The 27,776-nt window shown below is 60.2% G+C and overlaps 3 protein-coding genes across 30 annotated transcripts in view; 2 read left to right on the top strand and 1 right to left on the bottom strand.

Annotated features, from left to right (window-relative positions):
- The first annotated feature begins 708 nt into the window (after positions 1-708).
- On the top strand, positions 709-5,670 carry MAB21L4 (mab-21 like 4). The gene is made up of 5 exons (XM_005236846.3): positions 709-1,432; positions 2,532-2,754; positions 3,606-3,759; positions 4,975-5,331; positions 5,565-5,670. The coding sequence occupies exons 1-5, from the start codon at positions 898-900 to the stop codon at positions 5,655-5,657; spliced, it is 1,362 nt and encodes a 453-aa protein (XP_005236903.2). The 5' UTR covers positions 709-897; the 3' UTR covers positions 5,658-5,670.
- Positions 5,671-5,729: 59 nt separating this feature from the next.
- On the bottom strand, positions 5,730-10,246 carry AGXT (alanine--glyoxylate aminotransferase). Of its 2 annotated transcripts, XM_005236847.3 has the most exons (11): positions 9,958-10,245; positions 9,645-9,837; positions 8,959-9,023; positions 8,780-8,880; positions 8,483-8,553; positions 8,082-8,166; positions 7,689-7,784; positions 7,349-7,418; positions 7,136-7,231; positions 6,803-6,931; positions 5,730-6,372 (listed from the first exon to the last, which is right to left on the bottom strand). In XM_005236847.3, the coding sequence occupies exons 1-11, from the start codon at positions 10,210-10,212 to the stop codon at positions 6,265-6,267; spliced, it is 1,269 nt and encodes a 422-aa protein (XP_005236904.3). In that variant the 5' UTR covers positions 10,213-10,245; the 3' UTR covers positions 5,730-6,264. The 2 variants fall into 2 exon arrangements, with proteins under 2 accessions (XP_005236904.3, XP_027641663.1); XM_027785862.1 differs by lacking the exon at positions 8,082-8,166 and having other exon boundaries at positions 8,991-9,023; positions 9,958-10,246.
- Positions 10,247-11,568: 1,322 nt separating this feature from the next.
- KIF1A (kinesin family member 1A) overlaps positions 11,569-27,776 on the top strand; it is a 42,427-nt gene continuing 26,219 nt past the window's right edge. For 7 of the 27 annotated variants that reach the window (XM_055817640.1, XM_055817637.1, XM_055817636.1 and 4 more), the window contains exons 1-14: positions 12,013-12,183; positions 17,867-18,018; positions 22,262-22,338; positions 22,443-22,622; positions 23,120-23,185; positions 23,378-23,556; positions 23,915-24,026; positions 24,417-24,494; positions 24,804-24,869; positions 25,117-25,134; positions 25,508-25,583; positions 25,698-25,776; positions 26,052-26,194; positions 26,617-26,643. In XM_055817640.1, coding sequence (XP_055673615.1) covers positions 17,913-18,018; positions 22,262-22,338; positions 22,443-22,622; positions 23,120-23,185; positions 23,378-23,556; positions 23,915-24,026; positions 24,417-24,494; positions 24,804-24,869; positions 25,117-25,134; positions 25,508-25,583; positions 25,698-25,776; positions 26,052-26,194; positions 26,617-26,643 — 1,207 coding nt within the window. In that variant the 5' untranslated portion in view covers positions 12,013-12,183; positions 17,867-17,912. Of the gene's footprint in view, positions 11,649-12,009; positions 12,184-17,866; positions 18,019-22,261; positions 22,339-22,442; positions 22,623-23,119; positions 23,186-23,377; positions 23,557-23,914; positions 24,027-24,416; positions 24,495-24,803; positions 24,870-25,116; positions 25,135-25,507; positions 25,584-25,697; positions 25,777-26,051; positions 26,195-26,616; positions 26,644-27,776 lie in introns of those variants that run through there. The other 20 variants (XM_055817626.1, XM_055817623.1, XM_055817643.1 and 17 more) reach the window with 7 other exon arrangements.

Below are 27,776 nucleotides of genomic sequence, written 5' to 3'. Positions count from 1 at the left end.
AGGACGAGCCCGAGGCTCCTGTCCGGCCCAGGGGCGCCGGGAGCTACCGGCTGTGGGCGTGGGCCGGGGCCTGGGTCTCATCCTGATCCTGATCCTGATCCTGGGCCTAGGTCTGTGCCTGATCCTGATCCTGGAACTGGACCTGATCCTGATCCTTGGCCTGGGCTCGATCCTGATCCTGATTCTGGGCCTGGGCCTGGACCTCGGCTTGATCCTGATCCTGCGACTGGGATTTGGCCTTAACCTGGGCCTGAGCAAGCTGTGGGCTGGTTGCACAGCTGGACGCAGGGGCCTCTGCACCGCCGAGGGGCACCAGGGGCTGCCCACATCTTGCAGGCTTGAGCCTGAGCCTGATGGAGCCAGGGGCTGGGCACAGGGCTGGGCCTGCAGGGGTGTGCTGGGCACCTGCATGGTGGGCACAGGGTCCCTTGTCCCTCCCAGAGCCACTACAGCATGCCACGGCTCCTGCACGAGCCTGCTCCCAGCTCCTGTGGGCATAACACAACTTGGGAGCAGACCTGCCCTGGCAGCCCCAGGCAGCTGGTCCTGCCGAGCTGAGCTGGGCCAGGGTGGGAGGGCAGTGGGTCACCTCTGTTCAGCACTGGCTTTGAGGGGATGCTGCTGGCACGCAGCCCCAGTGCCAGGAGAGGCATGGGAGACCTCGGTGTCATCCTGGCATGACCCATCAGCTGAGCATCCCTTCTTATCCTGTTGGACTGAAGTGGCGGGGGTGGGGCACAGTGTTAATTGGTCCCCCTGCCCTGGGTCTGCTCTGGGGGGACACGGTGCTCCCAGCAGCTCTCTCTGGCACTTGCCCAGCAGTGGTGCTTGTCAACGCCTGACTGGTGCTTCCCTCCACCCACACCACACCGACTCCCAGCCCTGCCCTTCCTACCCATGTATTTTTACTCCTGTTCAGAGCAGGCTCAGGACAGCAGCGGAGCTGCCATGGCAGCCAGCACTTCCCACTGGCACAGCTACCTAGGGGTGATTGTGTCCCGTGAAAGGCAGTGGCTAGAGCATTTCCAGCAGGCCGAGAACATCCTGCTGACTCTACTGGAGGTTGTCCATGCCAGGGAGCCCCGCTTCCTTGTGGATTATGCCAGGAACCTGGAAGCCTTCGAGTTTGCTCTCTGTGCCTCCGAGGATGCTGTCACTGTGGAGGTCCCTCTGCGGATTGATGGCGATGCCCTGAGGGTGCTGGCCTGCCAACCTGGGGACACCTCAGTTGGGCACCTCCCGGGGCCGGGCACCTGCTATCTACAAGTGTCCCCTTCAAGGACTGACTTGGAGGACTGGACCAGCGCCATGGGCGTGATGGAGCATGGAGGTGGTGCAGGGTGCTTGGTTCCGGGCAAAGTCCTCCAGCACCTGAAAGAGCTCCTTGTTTCAGCCATCGTGCACTGCCAGCGCTGCTTCCTGCTTCAGCCAGGTGCGTACAAGGTGGGGCGCTTCCCTGGCCAGGAGCTGCCTCCAGCACAGCTGGGGAGCCCAGCATGGTGGTGGTCCCTGCGCAGATGGGCTGGGATGCAAGTCCCTGGGCACGAGGCCCAAAGCGTGCAGGAGTGAGCACCCTGCTGTATGCTGGGACAGGCTTTGCCCTCAGCTAAGGGTGGGGAGATGCAAACTAGTCCCTGCCATCCCATGGCAGCAGAGTCATCCTCAGGCACCTTCACCCTGGGCTGCTGGCACCCTCCTTTGCAGGTGGCAGCTGAACGCCAGGGTTCAGCCACCCTTGCCGTCAGTCCCCAGGGAGGGTTTGCTCAGGGACTTGGCATGCTTGGCTCACCCTAACCACATTCCTCCTGGCTCTTCTGGCCTTTGAGTGCCCTCTGTTCCCTGGAGGAGGCTGTTTGGAGGGTGAGATGGAAAAGTGTCAGGGTTGGACTGGGACCTTGGGGCATGAGTCTAATCCTGTGTGCACACAGGCTCCAGCTGAGAGCAGTGTCCCTAGGGAGGACACGGTGGGGAAGGTACCCTAGGAATGGCCATAGAAGTCCCATCAGGCTCTTCATGCATTTCCGTCTCCAAAGGTGGTTCTTGAAGTAAATCTCAGTGTTGATGGAAAGATGATGTGAGAGGACCAGCAGGTCTGAAAACCTCTTAACCCAGCCCCAGCGAGCCCACCGTTCCCTCCTTCCTCCACGGCCAAGCCAGAGTCCTTCATCTTCCTCTACCCCCACAACCTGAGACCTTTCCTGGTCCATATTTCTTGGATCAGCTTGTTTTTCTTGGCACTGTTCAGCCACCCAGCAGCATGGCCCCATGTGGCTGCTTGGGGGGCTTCCTGCTGTGCCCACACCCACTCGTCTGGCCCTGAGCCCTGCTGGAGCGATGCTCCTTCCCCAGAATCACCCCAGAGGGAGTTGGACAATGGTTTTTGCTGGGGAGCCACAGCCAAACCACAGCATTGGAACGGGATGAGTTGGGCAGGACGGGACGTGCCCGTGGGTGTTGCAGCACACACCCGGTTCAGCCTGTGGGACCAGCTGTGGTAATCTCCCAACTGCAGCCAAACGCTCCATGTCTAGGTGACCTCAGTGCCGAACATCTGCAGGAAGATGCCATGGAGCTCTCCCTGCTGATCCGTAGCAGCTGGAAGACCATCCGCTTTGACATCATCCCCGTGGTGAGGAGGCAGCAGGAGCCACTCCAGCTCAAGGGGCGGCAGAGTGACAGGGGCTTCCCTGAAGGCAGCCTCAGGAAGGCCACGGAAGAGGCCCACTTCGTCCCTGCCTCTCCCCATTGCTGGAGGTGAGCAGCTCAGCTGTGTGCATTGTGGGGTGATGCTGCCCTGAGGATCCCCCCCCGGGCGACAGCACTGCCGGGTGTAGGGAAAAAGGAGATGGGAAAGTGGAGGGACATGTCAACAGGGGGGTGAATTCACCCCCTCATGATGCCCAAACCTGCTGTCCTGTTTTGGGGAAAAAACCTCAGCCAAATTTCAGGCAGCTCAAGGAAAGAGGGAGGGGATGCAACTGAAGGTAACCCCCCAAATGTGTTTGCAGGAGCTGAACCCTGGCTGTGCGGAGCCCTGCTCAGGCTTCGGGAGCAAGCCTGAGCATCTGGCAGCAGCAGGGTAATAAGGTGCCTCCCAGGGCGAGCTGCAGGACTGAGCAGGGCTGGGGTGACACATCTGCCTGCCAGCACAGCTACCCAGCCCCCAGGAAGGGCTGAGCATCTGGCTGGACCAGCCCAGGCCTATTTTGGGCACCATGTGGTCTAGCTTGATGGTCAGCCCTTTCTTGGGGCCCAATCCAGCCCCCCCTCCAGGGCAGGCTGCAGCCCTCCCTGCTGCACTTAGGGGAGCACAACCCTGCTTTGTCTCCTCTCTTGTCCCTCCTGGGAAGGCAGGAGCTGCTCAGCAGCATTTCCATCATGCTGCAAATCTTTTTTTTCCTTTTCGTTAGAAGTGGGTGCAGGAGATGGATCCAGGATACTGCATGTCTGAGGCCATGTGGGTGGCTGGGGGTGTGTGTCTCCTCACACATGCCAGGTCACTGCAGGTATCCTCTCCCCAGCTGGGAGGATGCAGGCCTCTCCCCCAGCTGGGAGGGTGCAGGTCTCCTTCCTCCCTCTCATCTGACCCCATTTTCTCTTGCCAGATCCTCTACTCACGTCCCCATCCTGAAGCTGCTCCAGGCGGTGGACACGCTGAAGGGACCCCGTCTGGACAGCCTTCGCCTGCTCAACCAGCTGCACAGCCAGGACTGGGGAGAGGAGGGTGGGAAAGGTGGTCTCACCTTCAACCACCTGAAGGTAGGTAGGTTCTGCTAGTGGGACCACGGCTCTCTGGGCAGGCAGAGCCAAGACTGCTTCTCTGCACCCTGCTGCAGCTTAGTCACTGCTGGAAGAAGATCCCAAACAACAAGCCTGAGTTCCTGCAGTGCTTTGGGATGTACCAGCCTATGGCTGCATCTAGAATGGATGCACGCCACTGGCCATGGTCAGAGGGGTTTGATACTTCTTCCTTGCAAGTAGCAGATGCTTCCAGGATCGAGCCAGCAACTTCCAGCCTGAAATGCCCTGAGCATTAAGAGTTGGGGCTCTGTGCTGATATGCCAGGCATCCCCTGGCACAGGCTGCCTGTGTCTGCAGGGGCCATGCTGGGGATTGCATTGCTGTGCCTGCCATGCCGCAGGCCACCTTGTGCCCTGGTGTGCTGGGGGGTGCTCATACAGGGCTGAGGGTGGCGTTTCTTCTGACAAAGCCCTCCTCTCCCCATCCAACCTGTTTTTGGCACTCTGGACCCATGCCAGCTGGTGACGCTGGTCAGGAAAGGGGCCGTGCTGGGGACAGCACCTGGTGACACAATCCAGGTGTGCCTTGCCTTGTGGTGACTCTCTGGGTCAGGGGTGGAGAAGGTGGCAAAGTTGTCTTCTGCCAAGAGAACAACTCTAGCTCCAAGTAACCCAAATCTTGTGGGTTTTGCTTTATGTTGCATTCTTCAATGTTTGGGGTATTTTTTTTTAAAAAAAGGCACAGTATGCATCTGCCCTTCAAAAAAGCATCTTCTGCTCCAGCCCACTGTATGCATTGCCCATAACACTATGTCTCCAAAAAGCACCTGTGCCAAGCCATTTGCCAGCACAACACCAAAGAATCTGGCATAGCAGCTGCAGGGGGTTCACCTGCTTTGCCAGCAGCTGACAGAAATCACAAGCAGGGCTTTTTACTATTGCTTAGTGCTTGTGGAAAGCTTGGGTGTGTTGTTTGAGAGCTGCTTTGGAGCTGAGACAGGCACTCTTCAGGGAGTGAAGCAAAGGTTCAAAAGTAAGGAGCAGTGGGGCATCAGCTGTGCCTGCAGCAGCCAAAGCAGAGTTTCGAGAGCCTGCACAGCCCTAGGCTGCAGAGGGTGTGATGTCTGTGTTAAAAGCTCAGGCCCATGGGTGGTTGTGTGGTGACCTGCAGGGTCTGAAGGCACGGCCTTTGTGGCGAGTGCCTGATCCTGCACCCTTCTCTCCCTCCTCACAGATGGTGCTGCTGTGGAGCACAGAGTTCTTCCCCTCCCCAGAGGACTGGCAGGACCTGGAGGGCTCTGTCTACAGGCTCTTGGTGATTCTCCTCCGCTGTCTGGCCACCCGGCACCTGCCCCACTTTCTGCACCCAGAGGAGAACCTCTTTCAAGGAGAGGCCCTGGACTTTGCCTCCATCTACTGTAAGGTGGACAGCTTTGCCCGGGAGCCCCAGCGCTTCCTCCGCTTCCATTTTGGCCTCCCTGAACGCACTGTGAGCTGGCAGGCAGACCCCAGCACACAAGCCCTCCTGCAGCTCCCCACTGAGAACAGGTCCTACTGGGACACAGCCTACTTTGACATCTTGCTCAGCCAGGTAATGCCAGACCCTCGGCTGGTCTTGCGAGGCAGCGTGCAACAGCACCAGAAACCACCTGGGCCGGGCAGCATAGGATGTGCTGGAATTTTCCCCCTGGAGCCCTCCAGCCGCTGGCAGCTGGCTGGCACGCGCTGCCTAACCCTGCTGCGGAGGCTGCAGGAGGCTGGCAATGCTGGGCTCAAGCAGAGCAGGGCGTCCTCTCCCCTCACTCCCCACCTGCCTCTGCTTAGTTCCAGGTGTACCAGATCCAGGACGGCATGCGCCACTCAGCAATGTCCCAGCTCCTCTCCAAGATCCAGGAAGAAATCCCCCAGCAGAGCTGAATGGGACCCCACTGCCACCCCATCTGGGGGTCTTGAAACTCAGGGGGATGCAAGGCAAGCTATGGAGCCATGGAGCAGCACACTGCCATGTTGCTTTATTGAGGAAAGATGGTACCAGGAAACAAGTGCATGTCTGCTCCCCTGGTAGAGCTGGGTGTGTCATTCCAGGGTACCTAATCTTGGGGGGGTGGCTGGCGTCCTGGGCTGCTGGGCTCTGGTGCAGGGATGGCCAAAGTTGATGGCAGTGGGAGGGAAGGGACCTGTGGTCAGACCCTGCATCCAGCCCTTGTGTCATCTTGCAGTAAGGCTGCCATGCACTGGGGCCAGGGGAAGGGGAGTAAATGGGGGCCAGGCCATCAGGGTAAGGAGCGACCCTGCACAGGAGAAGGGGTTTTGAGCCCTGTCCTGCATCTGCTGAGCTGTAGCTCTCACCTCCATGTCCCCTGCTCTTCTACCTTCTCCTCGCTCTGTCTTGGGCTGCTGGGTGTTGCAGTGTTTTCTGCCAGCACCCTGGGGAGGCAGGGGAACCCCTCTGCCTGCCAGCCGCTCGCAGCCAGGCATGGGGGGAGAGCTGCACCTCCTTGTCCAGACCCCTTTGCAGGGGTGCTCACAGCCTGCTGTGGCGGCAGTGCCTGAGGGCGTCTCTCAGGGCACACAGCACACGGTCCACATTGCCACTGGTCGAGTTGCAGCCCATGAGGCCGATTCGCAGGACCTGGGAGGAGAAGGGTGAATGTCTCCCTGCAGCACCCACCTTTGCGGCCATGCCCCGGTGCTGTTTCCCTGTGGCCTGGCAGCAAAGCACAGGCTCCCACATGAAGCAGGGGGGCATGTGAGGAACAGCCATGCAAGCAGCCCAGTATGAGTGCGTGCACAACTCCCTGCTTGCTCCTATTTAACATGCGGTTCCTCTAAAGACATGTCACCCCCGCTAATTATGTGTGCAGTTATCCAATTATGCCCGGCAATTGTGTGTGATTAGGAGCCGCTATGTATTGCTGCAGGCGATGGGATGCATCCAGCCGTGTGTTTGCTGTTTGCAGCCAGAGAGCACCCGTTAATCGTGGGGTGTGCTGCTGATGGATGTGGCTGCAGCTGGGTTCCGTGCCCAGATGTGGCCAGTGAGAGGGGAGGATGCAGCCCACCTTGCCCACCGAGGGCCCCAGGCCCCCAGCGATCTCAATGGAATAGTTGTCCATGAGAAAGGCTGTGATCTCCTTCCAGTCATAGCCCTCGGGCACCCTGACAGTGGTGACAGTGGGAAGCCTTGCCTTCTGTGGAAGAGAGAAAGTGGGTTAAATCTGCATCTCCTGGCCATGGCCCTGTCTCCCGGTGAGCCCCGCCGCCTGCCAGGAGAGAGTATTACTGGGGGCGGGGAGGCATATTGTTTTTCTCCACCACCAAAAGCTGCCCAGCCTTGTAGGGCCATGCCCTCACACTGCCCCTGCACCATGATGGTGGGCTCACCCAGCACTCACCTCCTCCTTCACGAAGAGCTCAAGCCCCAGGTCGCACAGCCCCTGGCACAGCTGGGTGCAGTTGGCCCGGTGGCGTTCCCAAGAGTTCTCTAGACCCTGCGGGCAGAGAGGAGCGAGAAGGTCCCCGCCACTGGTGGGCATCTCCTGGCACCCACCATTCCCCCAAGCCCCACTGGCACGGCCACTGCCCTCCATCTGTGTGGTGCTGCTCACCAGCTCTGCCAGCATGGCCAAGCCTTCCCGCAGGCTGAAGAAGCTGTTGATCGGTGCTGTGTGGTGGTACCTGCAAAACCCAAGGGGCACCCAGGTGGGTTCAGCCCAGCCCATGGCAGAGCAGTACTCCAGCTCATAGTGGGGGGAACCAGGGCACAGCATCCTCCCTCCTCTTCATCCAGCGCAGAGGGGATGCAAATCCCCCATGACTGCTTTGCAACCATTAGAGAGGGTGATGGGGAGACAGGGCCTGAGCCGTGCAGGGCAGGCAGCCCCCGAGTAGGGTGAAGTCTGTGGCCAGGATGGCTGCAGCCATCTGTCCCAGACAGCCTGCCCTCACCTTCGCAGCTCCCCATCGCAGCCCCAGTAGTTTGCCAACCAGCTCATGTCCAGATAGAAGGACAGGGGCTTCGTCTTCCTCCTCAGCATCTTCTCCCTGCAAAGCAGAGTGATGGGGAGGAGCTGGACCTTGACCCCGCCAGCTCGAGGGGGGGGGGGGTGTCAGTCCTGCGGGAGGACCCTCCTAAAGCAACACTAGGCCCTCAAAGCCAGTGCAGAGGTTGGCTCTGGTACCCATCGCTGCCCAAGGATGGGCCAGGCTCTGACCCTGCAGAACTGCTGCTGGGCATGTTCTCCAGAGCTGGGCTGTAGTGGATGGCTGGCAAAGCAGGTGGGTGACAGCCTCCCTCAGCCCCCCTGCCTTCCCCCCGGGGTGGGGCAGGGCTGCCCTTACCTGGCTCGCTCGCTGAACGAGATGGGGGCACTGCCAGGGGGGGCGTTGAGGACTTTCTGAGACCCCGAGTACAGGACGTCAACCTCTGCTTGGGAGGGGAGGCAGCTCCTTAGGGACTGGGGGCTCCCAGCAGGCACATGCTGAACCTCCCCAGTCCAGCTGCAAGTGTTGGGTGGGAAGCACAGAGTGGCACACGCTGCAGATCCTGCTTTTGTCTGTCCTGCTTTCGGGGGACACTCTGGCACTGCTGACAGTCCCCGAGGGGAACAGCAGGTGGACCAGTCTATAGTGCTGCTAGCCTGAAATGCAGGCAGTAGGACTGATCCCACTGCCCTCCCTCTCTGGCCCAGGTGTGAGCCCCCTTGTCCTGGGAGTGCCTGCGGTGGCACTGTGGCTCTTACCCTGCTGGTCCATGAAGATGGGGGCTCCCCCGAGTGATGCCACCGCATCCACAAGCAGCAGGCAGCCATGGCTGTGGGAGGACAAAGCTCAGATAGGTGTCCCTGCCACCTCCTCTTGCCACCCCTCTGCCTGCAGGCCTGGCATCCTGGTCCTCCCGAGGCCGCGTGTCTCATACGAGCCACTTCCAGCATCACAGAACAAGAGAAGAGGCTGGGCCATGTAAACCCCCATGCCCTGATCCCCAACGGCAACCTTGGGGTGCCGCTAGACCCTGTGGGTGCCTGCTATGCACTGACCGGTGGCAAAGCTCGCCCAGCCCCTCCAGTGGCTGCAGCACCCCTGTGGAGGACTCGCCGTGCGTGATGAAGAGCACCGAGGGCTTGTGCTGCACCAGGCCCTGCATGAAACAGAGGGGAAGGTGACCACCCTTGCTGCCAGCTCATGCCCACCACCCTGCACCATGGCTGACACTCACTTCCTCAATGTCCCACAGAGTGAAGTACTCGCCTGGGGGCTTCAGCAGCTCATGGACATTGGCTCCTGGAAGGGATTTGGGCAGAGGGAGAGTGAGGCTTGGTCAGGCTTCCCACTGGGCAGCTACCTGCTCTGCAGGAAAATTGGTCATGCATGAACCAGGAGTATGGCTGCCCACCAGAGTCTTGCCTCCCATGGATTTGCCCCATGGAAAAGCCATAAACCACCATAAAAGGAGGGACATCACCTCAGAAAAAACCTGCAGTGCTCTCCAGTTACAGAAGATGTGCTGCTGGTCACTTGTCACAGCACTCTCCAAACTATCAAGCTGCAACAAGGTCTTTTACCATCACATACCAACACACTCTTCACGCCAGTTCTGCTGCCTTTGTCTCATCCAGGACACACTCTCTCTTCTCTTGTTTCTTCCTTGGCTGCTCTCTTCATTGGCTCTCAACCACTTAACAGAACCAGCCACAGCTGCACCTTATCTACATCGGCCAACCTGTGGCCCCTGAAGCCAACCCACAGTTGTATATTATCAATGCTAATTAACCCAGCTTCATTCCTCTACAGTCACTGCCACTGGGATGGGGAGACAGAGACCCAGAGGTCACATCCTGGCATCCTGTCCACAAGCCTGGTTCCCTGAGCCCTGCCAGTACCATCCAGCTGTCCCTGGCATACCCAGCCTCCTGGCAATGTCGGCAGCACGTTGTCCCCAGATGCCGTTGACAGCCACCAGTGCAGTGTCATCACGGTCCAGCAGGTTGAGGAGGGCAGCCTCCATAGCACAGTGGCCAGTGCCACTGATGGCCAGGGTCAGCCGGTTCCGCGTCTGGAAGGCATACTGGATGCCCGCCTTGATCTCATCCATCACCTGTGGCAGCAGGGGAACAGCCAGCACTGCTATTGTACCCCTCGCTCTGGCAGAGCTGGCCCAGTCCCTTGCAGGGGGCAGGGGAGGGGAGGAGAGGAAGGCTGGGCTGGGGCAGCTTACCTGCAGCACCTCGGGGTGCATGTGGCCCAGGAGCTGCTGGCTGCCTGCAGCCAGGATGCGGGGGGGCACGTTGCTGGGCCCTGGCCCAAGCAGCAGCCTCTCTGGCACAGCCAGGGGCCGAAGCAGCACCTGGGGCGGAGGGACGCAGAGCAGGCTGGTGGCCATGGCACGCCTTGCCATTCCCAGGAGCCGAGCCTGGAGGAGAGCAGCAGTGGAGGCTGCCTGTGCAGCACCCAGCACAGCGGTGCAGTGCATCTTGCGCCAGCAGTGTCCAGTGTCCTTGTGGACCCTGACCCCAAGGCTCAGTGCTCCCCGCCACAGGCCCGGACTCTGCCCCCGGCCGCCTACTTGTCCGGTTAATGTGCCACCAGTGCCATCCCTGCTGTCTCGGCCCCCTCATTTTGGGGGGGTCTCCCCTTGCTACTGCTGGAGGTTTGCTCCCCAGGCACTCCAGCCTCTGGGACTGCAAGGACTCACGCAGACTCTGTCCCCATGGGCCCCAGGACACTGTGGCTGATTGTTCCCAGCACTATCTCAGCAGGTGGGATCCCTGCTCCTGAGCACACAGGTCCTGTGCCATGGGATGGTTGTGCCAGAGCTGTCCCAGCACAGCTGCCACAGTCACGAGTCCTCCAGCAGTACAAAGGACTTTCCCTGACCAAAGGGCGCATGGCTAAGTGACAGCTCCTGGAGGAGGCTGGCCAGTGGGATGGTTTGCACAAGGGCAGAGCCTTGGGGTGGGACATGGCCACAGTCCCTGCTGCAGCGAGTTGTGCTCTGCAGGCATTACAGCCTGATGATGATGCCACTGACCACGTGTGCTCGCTCAGTATGCTGTGCTTGTCACCTGCCATGTGTACCCATGGTCCATCATATCATGCCCTTCCTCTGGCATGTTCTCTGCCATCCATACTCTGAAACACAAATGAGCTGCCTGCTTCCATCTCCTGGCCCTGCCAGGAGATGGTCCCTGGCTGGAGGGGCCACTGAGTGAGCAAAGCTTTGGGCTGAGGGTGACAGCTATGGGGTGGGGTGGGAAGGCTTGGCACCAGCAACTGGTGCTGAAGGTGTTTGGGACAGATGTGTGGTGCTGGCAACAGTGCCAGGTGAATGCACTTCTGCCTGGGCAGCCAGATGGCAGCCACCTCTGAGTGGGAGCCAGTGTGGCTATCACCACATGGATTATGGAAACCAGTTATCCTGGAGACTGCTGCCAGGTTATCATCTACCAAAGTGAATACAAAAAGTCGTGGTGTCCTGAGCCAGCCAGCCCCTCATCCCGTGCCCCAACCATGTGTTCCTCCTGCTGAGGACACTTGCTGCTGCCAGGATTGATGCTGGATGCTTGCAGGGTCTTTGAAACGCTCAGTCCCTAAAAGGAAAGACTTGCTGGAGACCCACCACTGCTGTGGCCAGTGGGTGGATGAAGACATCTCCACAGCCTGGGCCCCAGGGAGATTTGGGGAAAGTCTGGGGCAGGGAGGAGATGTGAGGCCTCGCAGTTGGTGTAGTGGTGCAAGGGAGGATGCGCTGCTGGAAACAGCTGGTGACAAAGCCCTAATCTTCTTTCTGCGCTGGCTCTAAATTCCTTGGCGCAGATGGACCAGGAGCTGGCCGTGCCGCCCTGGGCCCTGGGGCTGCAGAGCACGGGGCTCATGGGCCCCGAGGGGTGAATCAGCCCTGCACCAGAGGTGGGTGCGGGCCGGCGGGGGCTGGGGGCCGGCGGGGGCTGGGGGCCGGGGCCAGAGAAGGGGGGCTGGGGCCAGCGGGGTGCCCTGGAGGGGGCAGCTCTTCCCAGGGTACCGCGCCGGGGGGCGCCGGAGACGTGGGGGATGCGGTTGCTGGGCGACGGTTGCCAGGCGACGGTTGCCGGGCGACACTGGGCCCCGTGCCCCTCCCCGCGCCCTTGCGGCGGTTCCGCAGCGCGGACCGGGGGTGGGGGGGATGCGCTGACGTCACCGCTCCATCCCGGGCTCGCGCCCTCCCGGTCCCCCCCCCCCACTTCCCCCCGGCGGCGGCGGCCAACCAGAGCGTGGGGCGGCGCGGGCGGGGACCGCAGGGGCGGGTCTGCCGCCACCCGCACCGGCACCGGCACCGGCACCGGCACCGGCACCGCACCGCGCCGCACCGCACCGCACGCGCGGCTCGGCCCCATGCCGGCGTCCCCCGCGCACGGCTGAGCGCTGCGCCCCGCCGAACCGGGCACGAGCGCGGGCACGGGCACAGGTAGGGGCGGGCGGCACCGTGCGGGACGGGGCAGCCCCGGCACGCCCGGCCGCGGCTGCGGCAGTACGGGCGCGGTCCGCGGGCTCCGTCAGAGGGGGGGCTCTCGGGGCTGCCCGGGATGGCGGGACCGCCCCGCCCGGCACCGGCGGGGGCGAGGCGTGGCGGGGGGAACCGGGACGCGCCCTCCCTGGGGCCCGGCAGGGCGAGGGGCTGCGGCCGGCGGCCATTTTGCGGGGCCCCCGAGGTGCGGGGGAGGGGGGGCCGGGTGGGGGCTGCCCGTGGGTCCCCAGCGCGGCGCCCGGCGGGTGCCTCCTCGACTTCCAGAAGGATCCCGCCGCGGGGGCCCCTCCCGGGAACGGGGCGACGCCTTTGCGGCCTCGGCACCATCCTGCGGTGGGGAGGGGGAGGGTGGCGGCCCCGTCGCCCGCGGGAGGGGGCACACGTGCCCGTTTTCACCCCCGAGCCGCCCCCACTCCCGCCTGTGGGGCAGGTGGCGCAGCCATGAAGCTAAGCTCTCTTGTGGCATCATTATTACGCCTCAGAGTCAACGGCAGCGCAGGAAGGAGCAGGGGGTGCCCAAGGGGGGGTCTCTGGCTGCAGGGTGGGGGCTGGCAAGTGCTGCTACCTCGAGGCTCTTGCTTCACAAGGACGAGTCGCTGCCGCTGACGATGCGCTTGGGGCAGCTGGGCGAGGGCCGCCATGTCACTGCAGGCCAGCACTGATGGCTGCTGGCTGGAGGAGGGGTTGGTGCAGAGCCCTGTGCTTGGCCGCCCTGGCTCCCAGCGAGCAGCCCTGCACCTGCCACATTGTCTTCCTCTGCTGCCGCTGCCTGCCTCCTCCTCCTCCTCCCCCTTGGGGCAGCATCCCTTCCCCCAGACCCAGCAGACCCCCTCTGTGCTGGGGTCTCCTGCCTGCTCAGGTCCCATGCCTTGGCTGCAGGGTTCCGTGTGGACAAGGAACCAGCCAAACATCTCCCCTGCCACTCCAGGGCCATCCTTCCATGCCCCAGTGCCCAGAGCAGCCCCTTGGCAGGTGGCCTCAGTGGCATGGGGATGAGTGGGGGTGTAGCAGACACCCCCACACACCCTCTGCTGGGGTATGGCTAGGGGTGTGGTGGGCTCTGCCATCCCCGCAGGCTGTTGTTGACCTCCATTTTGTCTGGGAGGTGACAGCTGGCGCTGGCACAGATGCTGCCACCACCCTGCTGCCTCCCTGTGTGTGGCCAGAGCTCCCAAACCCTTGGGGATGTCAGAACCTGGTGTTTCCTGCCCCCCTGGCTGTCCACCCGTCTCCATGCCCAGTCATGCTGGTGATCCACAGAATGTTGCTGCCTTTTCCATGCAGCTTTTCCCTGCTGCAGGCTTTAGTGTGTGGAAGAGAGGGAGGATGTAGAGAGTAGGTGACGGCGTGTGAGGTGACTTGCCTTTGCAGCAGGGATAGGGAGCTGGCTGGTGGTAAGCAAAACCCTTCATCTACGGCCTTAAATTTGCCACCTGCAAATTTAATCTGCATTGAAATTCTCAGGGAGCTGCAAACGCAGCCCTGAAGCCGTGTCCCCTGTTGGGGTGGGTGGGAGGCAAGGAGGCACAGGGCAAGGTGGTCATGATGGTACTGGGGAAGCGGGGGCCTGGATTTCAGCTGGGCATTGCAGGGCACTTGCTGCTGCCCTGGGCTGTCCCCTGATCTGCTTCCCCGCCCACGGGTGCTGCTCCAGGGAAAACTGCACCGTCATGGCCCCTTGTCCTGTGTGGGGCGGGAGGTGAGTGGGGAGCAGCCGCTGGGCTCAGCTGACAGGTGCCGATGATGCACTGTCATCTGGGCCAGCTGCCCCCACAGTCTCCCACTGTCCTCATTGTCCCCAGAGCGAGGGGCAGGGTTCTGTGGTTCCAGATGGACCTGGTGGGCCCCAGTGAGGGGGGCAGAGGAAGGGCTCATTAAAACAAAGCCTGTTGGTGGCTGAGAACACCATGGCTTAGGAGGCACAGCCAGATGGGGCGTCCACCCTCGCCGCCAAGGTGACGTGGGCACGGATGCAGACAAAAAGAGAATTTCACCTTGGATTTCCCTGGACACAGGCAGCTCTTCGTCTGCCAGTGCTGCCTGCAGCCCTGGCGAGGCAACCCCTGCCCTGTGCTGGTCACAGGGGATGGGCCATCCTGGCCATGCTGACCCGTGCTCGCATCACTCAGGCCCCAGTGTCGGGCAGCACCCAGGGGACCAGCTGCTGCATGCCCCGCAGCATCCTTAGGGGAAGTGTTTGCTGCGGGTGGCACTCGGGGACAATGCTCCCATCCCACTGGTCACCTCTTAGTGGTGGCAGAAGGGCTCCCGGTTGGTAGCCTTTGGACTTAAGAGAGCTCTTGTTAGCTCATCTCTGCCCAATTAATCTTAGCTGATCCAGTTAATCATGGCTCTCTAGGCTTTTTGCTCGTCACCGAGGGCTGGCGGGTGTGTCAGTAGGGATGGGCAGAGTGCAGCAGGCTGCGCAGGAAAGGGGGAAGTGATGCCCTGCGGGGTTGGGGGCAGGTCCGTACATGCCCCCCAGCGCCATGGCCCTGGGGACTGTGCTATCCTCCTCTGCTGTCTCCTGTGTGTGTGGGGTGGCCCTGGGAGGAGGTGGGGAGGGAGCAGGGCCGCTGGGCTGGCCCACTCCCAGTGAAAGGCTGATAGCAGCTTATTGAATTTCTCGCGATGGTGCATTAAGCAGGCTGCAGCTGACTGTCCCCAGGCAGAGTGAGCTGGCTGGGCTCGAGCTGCTTGCCCTGGGGGAGGCTGCCGACCCCTGCCCTGCCTGCCCACAGCCTGCCCGCTGCAGGGTGTCCCCTCCCTCTGCAGGGTGCTGGGCACCTGTGCCCGGCGGTGCCGGTGCTGGCCGGTGGTGCTGCCGTGTTAGGCGTGCTGCAGGCTGAATTCCTCACTGTGGCTGAGCCAGGAAAATAAGAGTTGGAAGGAGGAGAGGAGACTCGGGAAGAAGCTGGGTGGGGTCTGCCAGTGCTCCCTAAGGGGTCCTTGTGCTGCGGTGGCAGAGATGGGGCTAAGGGAGCTGCAGAGGAGCAGGGGGGAAGTGGCGTGTCGCTGGCTGAGGAAGCTGAAGGAAATGGATGGAGACAGAAAATGGAGCCGAGCTTGCAGCTCTGCAGCATGGTATATGGGTAGGGAGCGGGGCCCGTGCCACGGGGCCCTTGCCACGGGGCTAGGCGAGCCAGGTGGCTTGCTGGGAGTGCACTGGGGTGGGAGGGAGAGAGGAAGGGTCCTGCTGGCAAGGAGGGGGCTTCTCAAGGCCAGTGAGGGTGAGCTGGCAGGGGTACTGGTGTGGGGCTGAGTGGGCCTTCCCGGCAGAGGGAAGAAGGCAAGCAGCCACCAATGAGGGCATGCAGTAAGGTGAGGCACTCAGAAAAGTGGGACAAAAGAGAAACTGGAGATTCTACGTGGGAGGTGAAGTGACAGGGCTAGAGGGGGCTGTGATGGGAACGGCATGAGGGTGGGAGGGAATGAGGGGCAGGGTCTGAAGCTGCCCATGGCAGGCAGCTGTCAGTCCCAGGGCTGGTGGGGTGGCTGATGGGTGTGCCATTCCAGCACCAGTGGCTCTTGCTGAGGGCTATGCCACAAGGCAGGAGCCTAGGGACCTGACCCACCTGGGAGCTGGAGAGACTGCTCAGTGGGGGGAAGAAAGCTGTCCTGGCTGTGGAGGAGGAGAGGGAAATGTTTGACATGGGCAGTTGTTGGGTGCTGTGTGGGGTTTAGCCCAGCAACAGATCCATCGTCCCTAAGCGCCAGTAGTGCCACAGGGTGCAGCAGCTTGAGCCAATGGCCTCATGTGAATGCAGCCCTTCCACCCAGGAATGTATCCCGTTGGGTATGTTGGTTGAGAAAACCCAACTTTTTCATTCCCCTTTGGCATGGAGTCATGTTTGATTTTTCCTTTCTCTTCCATATGAGAAAGCAGATAAGTGGGGAACACAGAGGGCCGTTGGTACGTGGCAGCCTGCTCTCTGGCTGAGGGGCTCAACGGTGATGTTAAAAGCCCGCTTAAAATAATCCACGCTCAAGAAAGCCTGAGTCTCAAATGCTTGAACTCTGGAGCTGTTGGGATTTAAGGGTGCAATTGCTGGCTGAGGACAGTGGGAGCTCTGGAGCCATCCCAGCAGGGCAGTGAGAGGGAGGGAGGATTTGGGAACACTTAAGAGGAGAAGATTTGTCCTCCTCCTGCTGTCAGGGATGCAGACTCAATTTTAAAACAGGCAAAGCATTTTTCAAAGACAGAGCTGAGCTTGTAATACTTTCTGGCTGCAAATGTTTCCATTGCACCATGAATATACCTGCCTTTGGGCAGAGCGTACATTGGTTTTCCTCCCACCCCCTTTGGAAATGAAAACTGGAACTGTCAAACCTCAGTTAGTTTTAAAGCCATCTCCTTCTCTTGGGACACTTTCTGTGGATTTATTTTTCTCTTCTTCCCCCCCTCCCCTCTGCCTCCTTTTCCACAAATTCAGCTCCACTTCCTTTGGGTCATGGTCCACATAACCAGAGCTGTGCCATTGATCTACTTCCTAGAGTGAGCATCCCAGTGGCAAAGACCAGGCTCAGAAAGCCCTAGGGCGTTTGCAGACACCCTTGCAGGAGTCCTGTAGGCATGGATGCCAGAGGAGCCAGTGCCTGCCTGTGCTGTGGGGTGCTGAGCTCCTCTTCCACTGGTCAGCTCAGCATGAGGAGCCAGGGAGCAGGGGATGCGCAGAAGCGGGGATGGATGTTAGAAGGCAGGAATGGTTTTTGTCAGGGCTGATCCTGAATGACCCAGCGGTCAAGGGAGGGACCCCAGTGTCATTTTCTGGCCAATGCCAGGTAGGCTTAACTGGGACTTGGGGAGGGTGGGACAAGCTGTAGAGAGCCTGGGCACCCGTGCTGGGATGAGAGGCTGCTGTGGGAGATGTTAGATAGCAGTTTGTTTCATCTTGTGAGGTTTGTGATTTATTAGCAAAAGGAGTGGAAAAATGATCGTGAATTGGAAGCTTCAGCTGAGTGCGATTGCCACTGGCTTGCTGGCTGGTGCTGCTCCTGCTGACGCCGCACATCTGCTTGTGCTGGGAGCTGAATGAGAGGCAAATACCAGTGGTTGTGTTCAACAGCCGCCTCCTTTCTCGACATGAATGTAATGCCATCATTTTCCTCCCCTGCCTCCACCCAGTCCTGCTGACCAGCCAGTCCCTGCTCTTCGGGGGCTGGGGCAGAGGCAGGAGGCTTGGGTGATGGGCAGGGGGTTGTGGACTTGCTTGCAGGCGAGGGGCCACCTGCTCAGCACCGTTGGCACCCTGGGATGGAAAAAACACTCCCTGGGGGTCACACTGATGCTGACAGTCCCTATGTGCCCTGTCCTCTGCTGTGGGTGCCCACTGAATAATGCCACAGGGTGAGGGAGGGTGATGGATGCTGCCCTGGGGTAAGGGCAGGGATGTCCCCTAGGACTGAGCAGGGATTCCTGACCTGAGATACAAGGGGAAGGGGGAAGAGGCAAAATGTGGGCAGATCAAGGGATGAAGCAAAATGTCATCTTCCACACAGAGACAAACTAGCGTTCCCAGGAGGTTTCATTGCACACGATTTCTGTTCATTTTTCTGGCACATCTGTGAGATGGGGATTGGGATGCAAGCTTTCCTAACCCCCTCTTTTCTTCCCTCCCTGCAGGACAGCTGCTGCTCCCTGCTAGCAGGACCCACCTCCAGCTGGTGCAATGGCGGGAGCATCTGTGAAGGTGGCGGTGCGCGTCCGGCCCTTCAACTCCCGGGAGATGAGCCGGGAATCTAAATGCATTATCCAGATGTCGGGAAGCACCACCAGTAAGTGCTGGCGTCAGGGGAAGAGGGGCTCGGGAGGGCTTTGGGTGCTACCTGGGGAGGAGTGCGCATGATCTGGCCACAGCAGCAAGTGCTGAGCTGCCAGGACCTTTGGTGTGGTTGCCAATAGCACTTGGTGTTGTTTGGAGGAGGGAATCTGGGGTGGGAGGTCACCTTTCCCACAGCGAAATACAGTCCTGCTGTTAAAATGGCAGCAGTGAGATCTACATGGCACTGAGCCCTTGGGTGTCAGTGGTACTGAGTGGGGCAGCATCCCTTGACAGGTGATGGGGAGGAATCAGAAAAGCCTGAAAACACTGGTGCATTGATGTGGAGCTGAGGGTGCCCAGCCTGTGGTTGCCTGCCCAGGTGTGGAAGCTGTGCACCAGCCAGTGAGTGGCTCCTGACGGCACTGCCTGGTTGGCTCCTGCACACCGCAGTGCGCTGGGACCCATCCCTGCTTCCACGGGGCTTTGAGCCACAGCACCAGCAGCATGGAGGGGTGGGAGCAGGGTTTGCTGAAGGATGAGGAGGGGGGATGTGGCCCGGGGGGCTTGGGGGTTGCCTGTCCCATCAGAAGCCCATCTGGAATTTTCCCTCTTTAAATAATGGCTGATGAAAGTATGGGGTGGGAAAGGTGGCTGAATCCCTTCTCTTTGGCTCTGGAAACCTCCAGATGGGACAGCATCTAAAATAACTCCCTCCCTGCCTGCCCGGGACTTCCTGCGTCACTGTCATCCGTGGGTGAAACACCAGCACCAGCCACCCCCGTGGCGGGTGCGCTGATGGGCTGCTATGACAACCCCAGCGGGAGGGGGAGGAGGGCACGCCGGGGGTGCAGGGCAGCTTTGTGACCCTGCCAGGTCTCCCACGCACCATGGGACAGGGAGCAGGAATGTGGGGGTCAGTGGGGCAGCATCTGCTGGTCTCTGGCGTCCTGAGGGGGGCTCTTCTGCCCGGTTGCTGCAGGGATGTCCTGCCTGCCTGCAGTGCGGAGCTGGTCCCCTTGTGCCAGGGCAGCCTTTCTAGCCCAGCAGGAGCTGCACGCGTGCCCAGGGCCGGGCTGCCAGCAGGGGAGATATCCTTTCTGGCCCTGATGGGTGCTGGGGACCTGGCACACCCCAGGCCCGGTCAAGAGCCTCAGGCATCCCCCACCTCTGCCATGGCCACATTTGCTCAGGGTGATCTGGCTGTGCCCATCCTGCCACCCCCAGCCCCGCTGTCTGCAGCCCCACCCCAGGGCTGCCCCAGGCCCCTCGTCCCCCTGCCCTTGCTGGGGAGGGCTGGCCAGGCTGCAGGCAGGGGCAGTGTCCCAGCCAGCCCTTTGCTGACAGTGAGGTTTTTCTCCATGAGTAGACAAACCATCGGCTAATCCCCTTGGCTGGGGGGAGGTGATGGTGGGGGGACGACAACACAGACTCTGGTGCCTGCTTGTGCTGCTGGCTGGGGGAGGCAGAAGGATGCTTGTAGTAGTGGCTGCTCCCCCTGGCCCCCAGAGCGGGACTGTCTCAGCCCCCCAGCTCCTTGCAGAGAAGCCAAAAATAAACGTGTTTGGAGGGGTGAGAACAAGTTTCATCCTTCCCAGGATTATTTACGGAGACCCCTGTGCATACTGAGGTGGGGCAGGTTGTTCTTCTGGCTAATGCATTAAGCCCCGTGGGGAGCAGCAGGGGCTGGGGACCAGGGCAGGAAGGGGTCAGCCCTCCTCTGCCATCCTTTTCCCCCTGAACTTACAAATGCCGCCCCCTTGGCTTGCTGCGCCATGGCTGCTCACCTGCCTGCCGATACTGCTGCTTTGTTCCCGTGGTGTCCCCTGCTCTGTGTGGCTGTGGGGACTGATCTGGGCACCAACAGCCCTGGCCCCTCTCCTGGCAGCTCCCACCAAGATGGAGAGGAAGGGACCCCAGATTTCATCCCACGAGGCCATTAATATTCTCTTTCCAGAGCCATGCTTCCCTGAGCTTCAAAATACAGCGATTCTCTCCTGTGGGTCCTGGGTTTTATCCTGCTCAGTGCTTGGTTGCCTGCTTGCTGCACTCTGCCATGCTGCTGGCTCTTCAGGGTGAAGACAGGAGTCATCTCCAGACGTTTTCCTCCTCCCCCTCTTGTCTGTATTTCTGCCTTTCCCCCCCCCCCCCCCCCCCCCCTTTTTTAATCCCCTTTGGCAAAGCATGAATCTTTTGAATCTTTTGCAGCAGCTTTGCAAAAGCCCTGGGGTGCCTGATCACAGGAGAGGAAAAAAAAAGTCAAGAGCATCCAGCCACATGGGGGTAAATAAATGGGAATAAAAGGGGCTTGGGGAGTGTGTTTCAGCTCAGGATGAGAGACTTGCTGCTCTTAGTTTGCTCCCTTCTCCCCCATGTCCCAGTCTCTGGCCTGCTGGGCAGCTCGGCAGCTGGGCAGCTGCAGCTGGGATGCCCAGAGCTGCTTGGTGCCATCCCTGGCTGCTTCTCCGCCCCGTGCCCAGCATGGGCTGGCACTGGGATGCAGAACAGCCGCCTTGTGCAGCACCATCCTGCCCACTCCTGCTTTTGCCCATGCTGGACTCATTTTTTTGGGGGTAATGCTCCTGTTCACTCTAGCAAGGATCACCTCTGCAGGGCGGAGACGGACTGGACACAAGCTTTGGGGAGCCAGGTGGCATGGCAGAGCTGCCAGATGAACCCCAGGAGCCATTGGACGTGTTCCACCTAGCTTCTTGCATGGCCTCCACACCTGCTTTGCTTTACAACAGCCACTCACATGCCCTCAACACACCGACCAGGCACCGGCAGGGATGGGCAGCCCCTGTGGCTGCCCACACTCACGAGAAGGCTTGGTGCTGTTTTGGTCTGGATCTCAGTGGGGACCTCCAAGTCCCTTTTTGCAGTTGCTATGGAGATGTCACTTCCCAGCCCTTTCTCCTGGTAATTAGTCTGCCTGGGATTCAGGAGGCATCCAGAGCATCTGAGTCACGCTGCCTACAGTGGGCAGGCAGGCAAGGAGCCAGCACCCAGCCCCTCTTTGGTGCTGGAGCTTGGCTCCTGCCCACAGTGAGGGGCATCCGAGCAGCACTGTACTGTGGTTTCATGGTCGAGACTGGGTCCTGACCCAGCTTCCCACCTTCCACCTGCCCACCTTGCTGCCTTTGCTGGCAGGAATGAACCGGTCTCAGGCCCGAAGTGGTGGATCTCTCCTGGGGGAGAATCCGTTGTGGCAATAGGGGAGGAATTCGGAGCAGAAAGCATCCGTATCCGTAACACCATTCACCAGGGCATCTGAGCCTGCGGGGAGCAGACTGTGCCATGCCTGAGGTGCTGGGGAAGGTCCCAGCTTGAATCCCAAACGGGCATGAGCGCTGGCCAAGCAGCAGCCCTGGGGCAGGGCAGGTTGGGGCTGTGGTGGAGTGAGCTCCATCAGCCTCAGTGGTGTGTGGCCTCCTTGTCCCTGGCAGTGGCAGGGAGCGGCTGTGGGCTGTGGGCACAGGAGCTGTGCTGTGCTGGCCTGCAAGGTCATTTCAATGTCGCCTAATGTGACTGATGGCTGGATCTCATGACTACCCTGCTGGTTTGGGTTTCCTCTGACACATCTGTTGTTTCAGAAAAAAACCCATCATAAACGCTTTGCAGGGGGTGGGGTGGGAAAGCAGTGAGTGAGGAAGAGAAGTGATGCAGTCTCCAGTTTCCATGGCAACGTCCTTTTCATCAGGGGATGGGAAAAAGCAGGCTCTTGTTTCCGCTGGCATTAACCAGCCTGTTGGGGCTGGGTACCTAAAAGAAAGCACAGGGGAGGGGTGGCAGGAGCCAGAGGGGCCGGGGGGAGCCTCGATGGGCCTGTGGCTGCTCCTGCCCCACAGCACCAATGTGTGTGGCTTTGCGCACGGCCCCTCCAGCTGTGGGATGAAGGAAGAGTATGGTCCTCCTATGCTGGTCCTAGTGCCACGCGCTGTGGGCAGATGCTGAAGCAGGAAGGAGCCCGAGGGAAGGAGCCATCTCCCCTACACTGTGCCCAGCAGGGTGTTTGGGCAGGGCTCTGCCCTGCTCGCCGGGCTGGTGCAGGCTCTGCCAACCACGGCACCCACATCTTCTGCTGGGACTGTTGGGGTCTGGGGGCTCTGGTCCCACCTGCACAGCTGGAGGGTCCCAGTCCCACTTTCCAGGACCATTTCAGACTGAACCCCATCACTCTTCCCTTGTGAGCAGGATCCGGGTGGCAGGGGTACCATGGGTGGCTGGGTGGCTTCATGTTCCCCTCTGTTTGCCCCTAGCTATCCTGAACCCGAAGCAGCCCAAAGAGACACCAAAAAGCTTCAGCTTTGACTATTCCTACTGGTCCCACACCACGGTAAGCAGTGGGAGGCCTGAGACTGCCTGAAGCACTGGGCTAGGTTGGGGAGAGGCAGGAGGAGCCCCTTGCCAAATTTCTTCTTGCCCCCCTCCTCTCTGCAGCCCGCAGACATCAACTATGCATCTCAGAAGCAAGTGTACCGTGACATTGGTGAGGAGATGTTGCAGCACGCCTTTGAAGGCTATAACGTCTGCATCTTCGCCTATGGGCAGACAGGTGCTGGAAAGTCCTACACCATGATGGGGAAGCAGGAGAAAGACCAGCAAGGAATCATCCCACAGGTACTGCTTGGTGAAAAGCTGCCTGTTACCCTGGTCCCAGCAGGGTGCCCAAAGGAAGTGAAGAGGGGAGCAGGGCAGGAGTTGGGCCAGGCTTTGGCAAGGTCCACTGCAGTCCTGCCGTGGCAGTGAGCCAGGGTGGCTCTTCCAGAGGGTTGGGGGACAGTGAGTGTCACACCAGACTCCTCTGAGGCCGTATGAATTACGGTTTGGCCACGTGAGGCTGGTGTTTGTGAGCAGCAGCAGTCCAAGTGCTGAGCTGCTGGCGGCTGTGCTTGCTGAGCTGCCGCAAGATGTTCCAGCAGAGTGCCATGGGGGTTCTGGGGATGCTGAGCCCACCATATCAGTAGGGATGGTTCTGCCAGCTCCCCAGGAACTGTCCTAGCACACAGAAGCTCTGTTTTTTGGGGTGAGAAGGTAGAAATCCCTGTGGCTTGGGCACCCCAGGCAGAAGTATTCTTCTGATGGAGGGCTGAGCAGCCTGGCTCTTCTCTCCGCAGCTGTGCGAAGACCTCTTCTCCCGCATCAATGACACGACAAACGACAACATGTCCTACTCTGTGGAGGTAGGCACCCTATTGCTTGCCTAGTCCGGTTCCAGCCTCCCACCCATCTCTGCAAGCCATGCTGGTGTGCAGACCCCTCTTTGGGGGGTCCCATTCCTGCGTGTGATGTGGGTGGGTGTGGCCTGATTCTGTCTGTGTGCTGAGCATCCATGTCCTGCTGGCCACTAGCCCTGCCTGTGCCCTCTGCTGTAGGTGAGCTACATGGAGATATACTGTGAGCGCGTGAGGGACCTCCTGAACCCCAAGAACAAGGGGAACCTGCGGGTGAGGGAGCATCCCCTTATGGGCCCGTATGTTGAGGACCTTTCCAAGCTGGCTGTGACCTCTTACAATGACATCCAGGACCTCATGGACTCTGGGAACAAGGCCCGGTGAGTTGGGGAAGCAGGACATGGCCAGGATTCGTAGAGTTTGCAGATGTGTCCAGAAGGTCCTGCTTATTAACTTCCTTGCTTTGGCAGTCTGGCTGGTGTGGAGGTGGAAGTCCCCTCCTATCCGAGCGTTGAGTACCCACCACTTATTTTCATGTTACTTCCTTTCTGCTCTCAAAATGCCCTGGAGCCAGCAGGAAAAAAACTGGACTTCTGCACATCTTCTTCCAGAGTCCTCTTCTGTCCTCCAGAATTGCCTTCCTATCATGTACCCTGTCCTGAAATGAGCCCTGGCCCCATCACCAGCCACTCCAGTGTCCCCTGCAGAGTGTCATATCTCTCTGTCCTTTTCCCACAGCACGGTGGCTGCCACCAACATGAATGAGACCAGCAGCCGCTCCCATGCTGTGTTCAACATTATCTTCACACAGAAGCGGCATGATGCTGAGACGGACATCACCACTGAGAAGGTGAGAGCAGAGCCTGGCAGACTCAGAGGTACCCGCACGGACTCATCAAGGGCTTGGTGTGCTATCAACAGCACTTGGGATGAGATGGTGTGGCCTGATGGAGGGTTGAAACGGGATGGAGATGAGTCCCAGGCACACACTAAGCCCACAGTCCCTTGAAGTACCGGCCCCTGAATGGGGTATTTGGCAGCTGGTGCCCTCCAGCCCTGCCTGCAAGGTTGTTAGCTCTGCTGCTGGCCAAATCCTGGCTGGGGTGACCCCGCAGAGCCCACCTCTGCCCTCAGAGCAGTGTCACCTTGCAACAAGTCTTTGCTCCATCCATCCTTGGCTGTGCACTGGGGCCTGGTTTGCTGTGCCTGCCAGGGCTGACAGCCTCGTCTCTGCCTGCAGGTCAGCAAGATTAGCTTGGTGGACCTGGCAGGGAGTGAGCGAGCCGACTCCACTGGTGCGAAGGGCACAAGACTAAAGGTGAGAGCTGGCGTGAGGTCCCCTTCTGCCAGTGGGGACACCACGTCCTGCCCCCCTGTCCCCATCTTTCCTTGCCTGGTTCCTTGCCCAATATGCTGCCAAAATCCTTGACTGGGTTTTGTTTGAAAGCCGCCCAGTGCCAGTTCCACCGGGGTCCATGAGTCCTGGCTGGAAGATGCTGGTTACACAGTAAGACCAGCTGCTCTGTGCTCGCCCCATACTGGGAATTCCTCATCCTCCTGGTGTACTGGGCTTCAGTGCTACTATGAAATGGGGCCTGAGCATCCGGGTTTTTCCTCTTTCCACCAGGAAGGTGCAAACATCAACAAGTCCTTGACCACACTGGGGAAAGTCATCTCTGCCCTGGCTGAAATGGTAGGTAGCTAGAGTGCAGACAAGCAGTGGCACCACAGGGGAATGGGCTCAACTCTGAGGGATGGAGCATCCTGGCTCTGAGGGATGGGCAGACCCATCCCAAGCAGTCTCTGGGGCTGGGATAAGGTGGCCTGGTGAGGCTGCCATCTCCATGGGGTGTGCCTGCCGCTCTCTGTGGATGGGCAGCTGTGGTGCGTGCTGAGGAGGGGAGCAGCTCACTTAAACAACCTTTCTGCTTTCTTTGCAGGATTCGGGGCCAAACAAGGTAGGTGCCCTGGTCAGGCTGCAGAAGTGGGGGTTGTTTTTTAGCAGAGTTGGGTGGGAGTGGGTTCCAGAGTGGTTTGGGGTTGAGGCTCTGCCCAGACCCAAGCCATGCTTCTCCTGGGGGCTGGCAGAGCCCTCAGCATCCTTCTCACCCTCCTCACCTGGTGGCTTTCAGTACCTGGCGTTAAACACCATCCTTGGTCCAGGCAGGACATTTCACAGGCAGGACTTGTGGAGCTAAGCAGAGCTGCCCAAGGTTGCAGTTGCTGGGCAGAGCCATCCTCTGAGTCCCCGTGACTGGGGACCAGCTGTCACCTTCCCTTTGAAAAGAACAGGGAGCCTGACAGCTCTTCCCTCCACTCTCCGTCCCCCAGAACAAAAAGAAGAAGAAGACAGATTTCATCCCCTACCGGGACTCAGTGCTGACCTGGCTGCTGCGGGAGAACCTGGGTGAGGATGTGGGTGGGAGGTACGGGTTTGGTGGCAGGCATGGCTGCCGAGTGGAGGGTGATGGCTGGCATGGGGACCAGCATCTCCCTGATACAGGTGTATCTCTCGGTACAGGGGGAAACTCCAGGACAGCCATGGTCGCTGCTCTGAGTCCTGCTGACATCAACTATGATGAGACCCTCAGCACCCTCAGGTAGGAAGAAGTACACCTGTCCCCCACAGCAGGCAAGGGCAGGGGGGTCTCTGAAACCTAAGCACTGCCACATGCTCTCCTCACCTCTGTGGTATCCCTGGCTGGGGGGGTGCTGTGAGCAGACCCTGAAACCTCAGACAAGAGTCTGAAGGGTTGTCCCGGTGCTGGGATCCTCCAAATCATCACTTGCTGAAGGGGCTCAGTGGCACTCCTGCTTGCCCAGTAGCTGGGGCTTTGACCCCTCCACCAGTACTCAGGGCTTTGCCCTTCCCTAGGTACGCGGACCGTGCCAAGCAGATCCGCTGCAACGCCGTCATTAATGAGGACCCCAACAACAAGCTGATCCGGGAGCTGAAAGACGAGGTGGCACGCCTGCGTGACCTTCTCTATGCCCAGGGCCTCGGGGACATCATTGACAGTAGGTACCACCCGGTGTGCTCTGGCAGTGGTTCCAGGCAGAGGCAGGCTGGAGTCCCCCCTGCCTGCAGGGCTGCATCCCCACAGCTGCCCTGCATCCTGCTCTGCCAGCCCATGGCAGCATCACACTGCTGAAGTGTGGCCGGGACACCTCCAGCGAGCCCCTGCATGTGTGTTCGTAACCCCCAGCCCACTTCTGTAAGCAGGAGGAGCTGCTTTACACACAGCAGACCTCCCCTTCTCACCCTCCACCTCCTGTTTTCAGCATCCTGTGCCCGGCAGAGGTGCCAGGAAGATGTTCCTGGGGCTGCGCCTGTCCGTAGCCTCTCTGTGTGGTGTCAGATATCCTGCTGAGATGAACCCACTCTTGTTCTGTTCTCTCTGTCTTACCCCCGCTCCCTGCCCTCTCTCTCTTTCTCTTAGCCCATCCTGCTGCAGGAGGATCCAAATGTGTGTATTCCCCATCACTGGTACTCTCTGTTGCTTCATGGCTTTTGGGAGGTGTAGGCTGCGCCCAGGGGCACCTGTGCAGCATGGGGAAGGGCTCCTGTAGCTGATGGAGAGGCACTTGCCCACAGGCTGGCTGTCCCTGGGGAGCTGGCAAAGGAGATGGTGGTGGAGTCATGGTTAGTGCCTGGGCTCAGGATAGCGCTTGGAGGGACCAGTGTCCTCCCCACTGCTGTGCAGAGGGCTTGATCCCCACGGGGGGTCCATGCTGTCATGATGTTTTCTGTTGCTGCTGCTGCTGCTGCTGCTTCCTCTGCTGGCGCTGGGGCTCGTTGGGACTGGAGCCTGGCACGGCGCTTGGGTGGACTGGCACGGTGCTCTCCCAGTGGAGGGGTTTGTGGTGATGGCTAGGAGGTTTTTGCCTGTGGATAAGCACTATTGCCCCTCGTGCCCTGGGCCAGGCAGTGCAGCCAGGCTATGGTGAGCCCATGGAGGAGACGGGGACCTGGCTGGTCCCTTCCTGGCTCAGCTTTCCCAGATGTGGGCTGATGGAGATGGGTGACTAACGCTGCACCTGCTAACCTGTGCCCTGCCTGCCTCCGGCTCAGCGTGCTGAGCCCCTGCAACTTCTCAGGGCTGGAGGAGCATCTCTGATACCTGGGTCCCTTTGTCGTGGGGTCCTGTGGCAGCCGATGTGTGGGGTGCTGGTGGACAAGTGCCGCTGCCTGTAATAGGCATGCTGCCACCCTGCCTTCACTTCGCACTCTCTCTGGTTGCCCCACCAAGGCCCTGCATCAGCGGGCCAGGGGCTTGGGCTCTGCCAGCGAGGGGATCCCACAGCTCCTTTTGCTCCCTTCCCTTGACCCCCTTGTAGGGTGGAGGGCCACTGCTTCTCCTCCCCTTCCCTTCTCATTCCCTGCCCCCAGATCCAGCAGTCTGGGGCACCTGGGCAGGGAAAACCACCTGGGCTGCGTCAGTGGGGGAGGATGACAGGGGCAGCGGCACGCTCTTGGGGAAAATGTTTGATCCCAGACCTGATGGCTGCAGGGTGTGGTGTTGCAAAAAAGCAGCCCCAGGAGCCCGGGTCTCCAGGGCTGTTCCAGCAGCTGCTTCCCAAGACAGCCCCATGCTCCTGG

Source organism: Falco peregrinus, chromosome 12 (genome assembly GCF_023634155.1).
Source record: "Falco peregrinus isolate bFalPer1 chromosome 12, bFalPer1.pri, whole genome shotgun sequence".
Lineage (NCBI taxonomy): Eukaryota > Metazoa > Chordata > Aves > Falconiformes > Falconidae > Falco > Falco peregrinus.
This window is presented reverse-complemented; position numbering and strand designations above follow the sequence as displayed.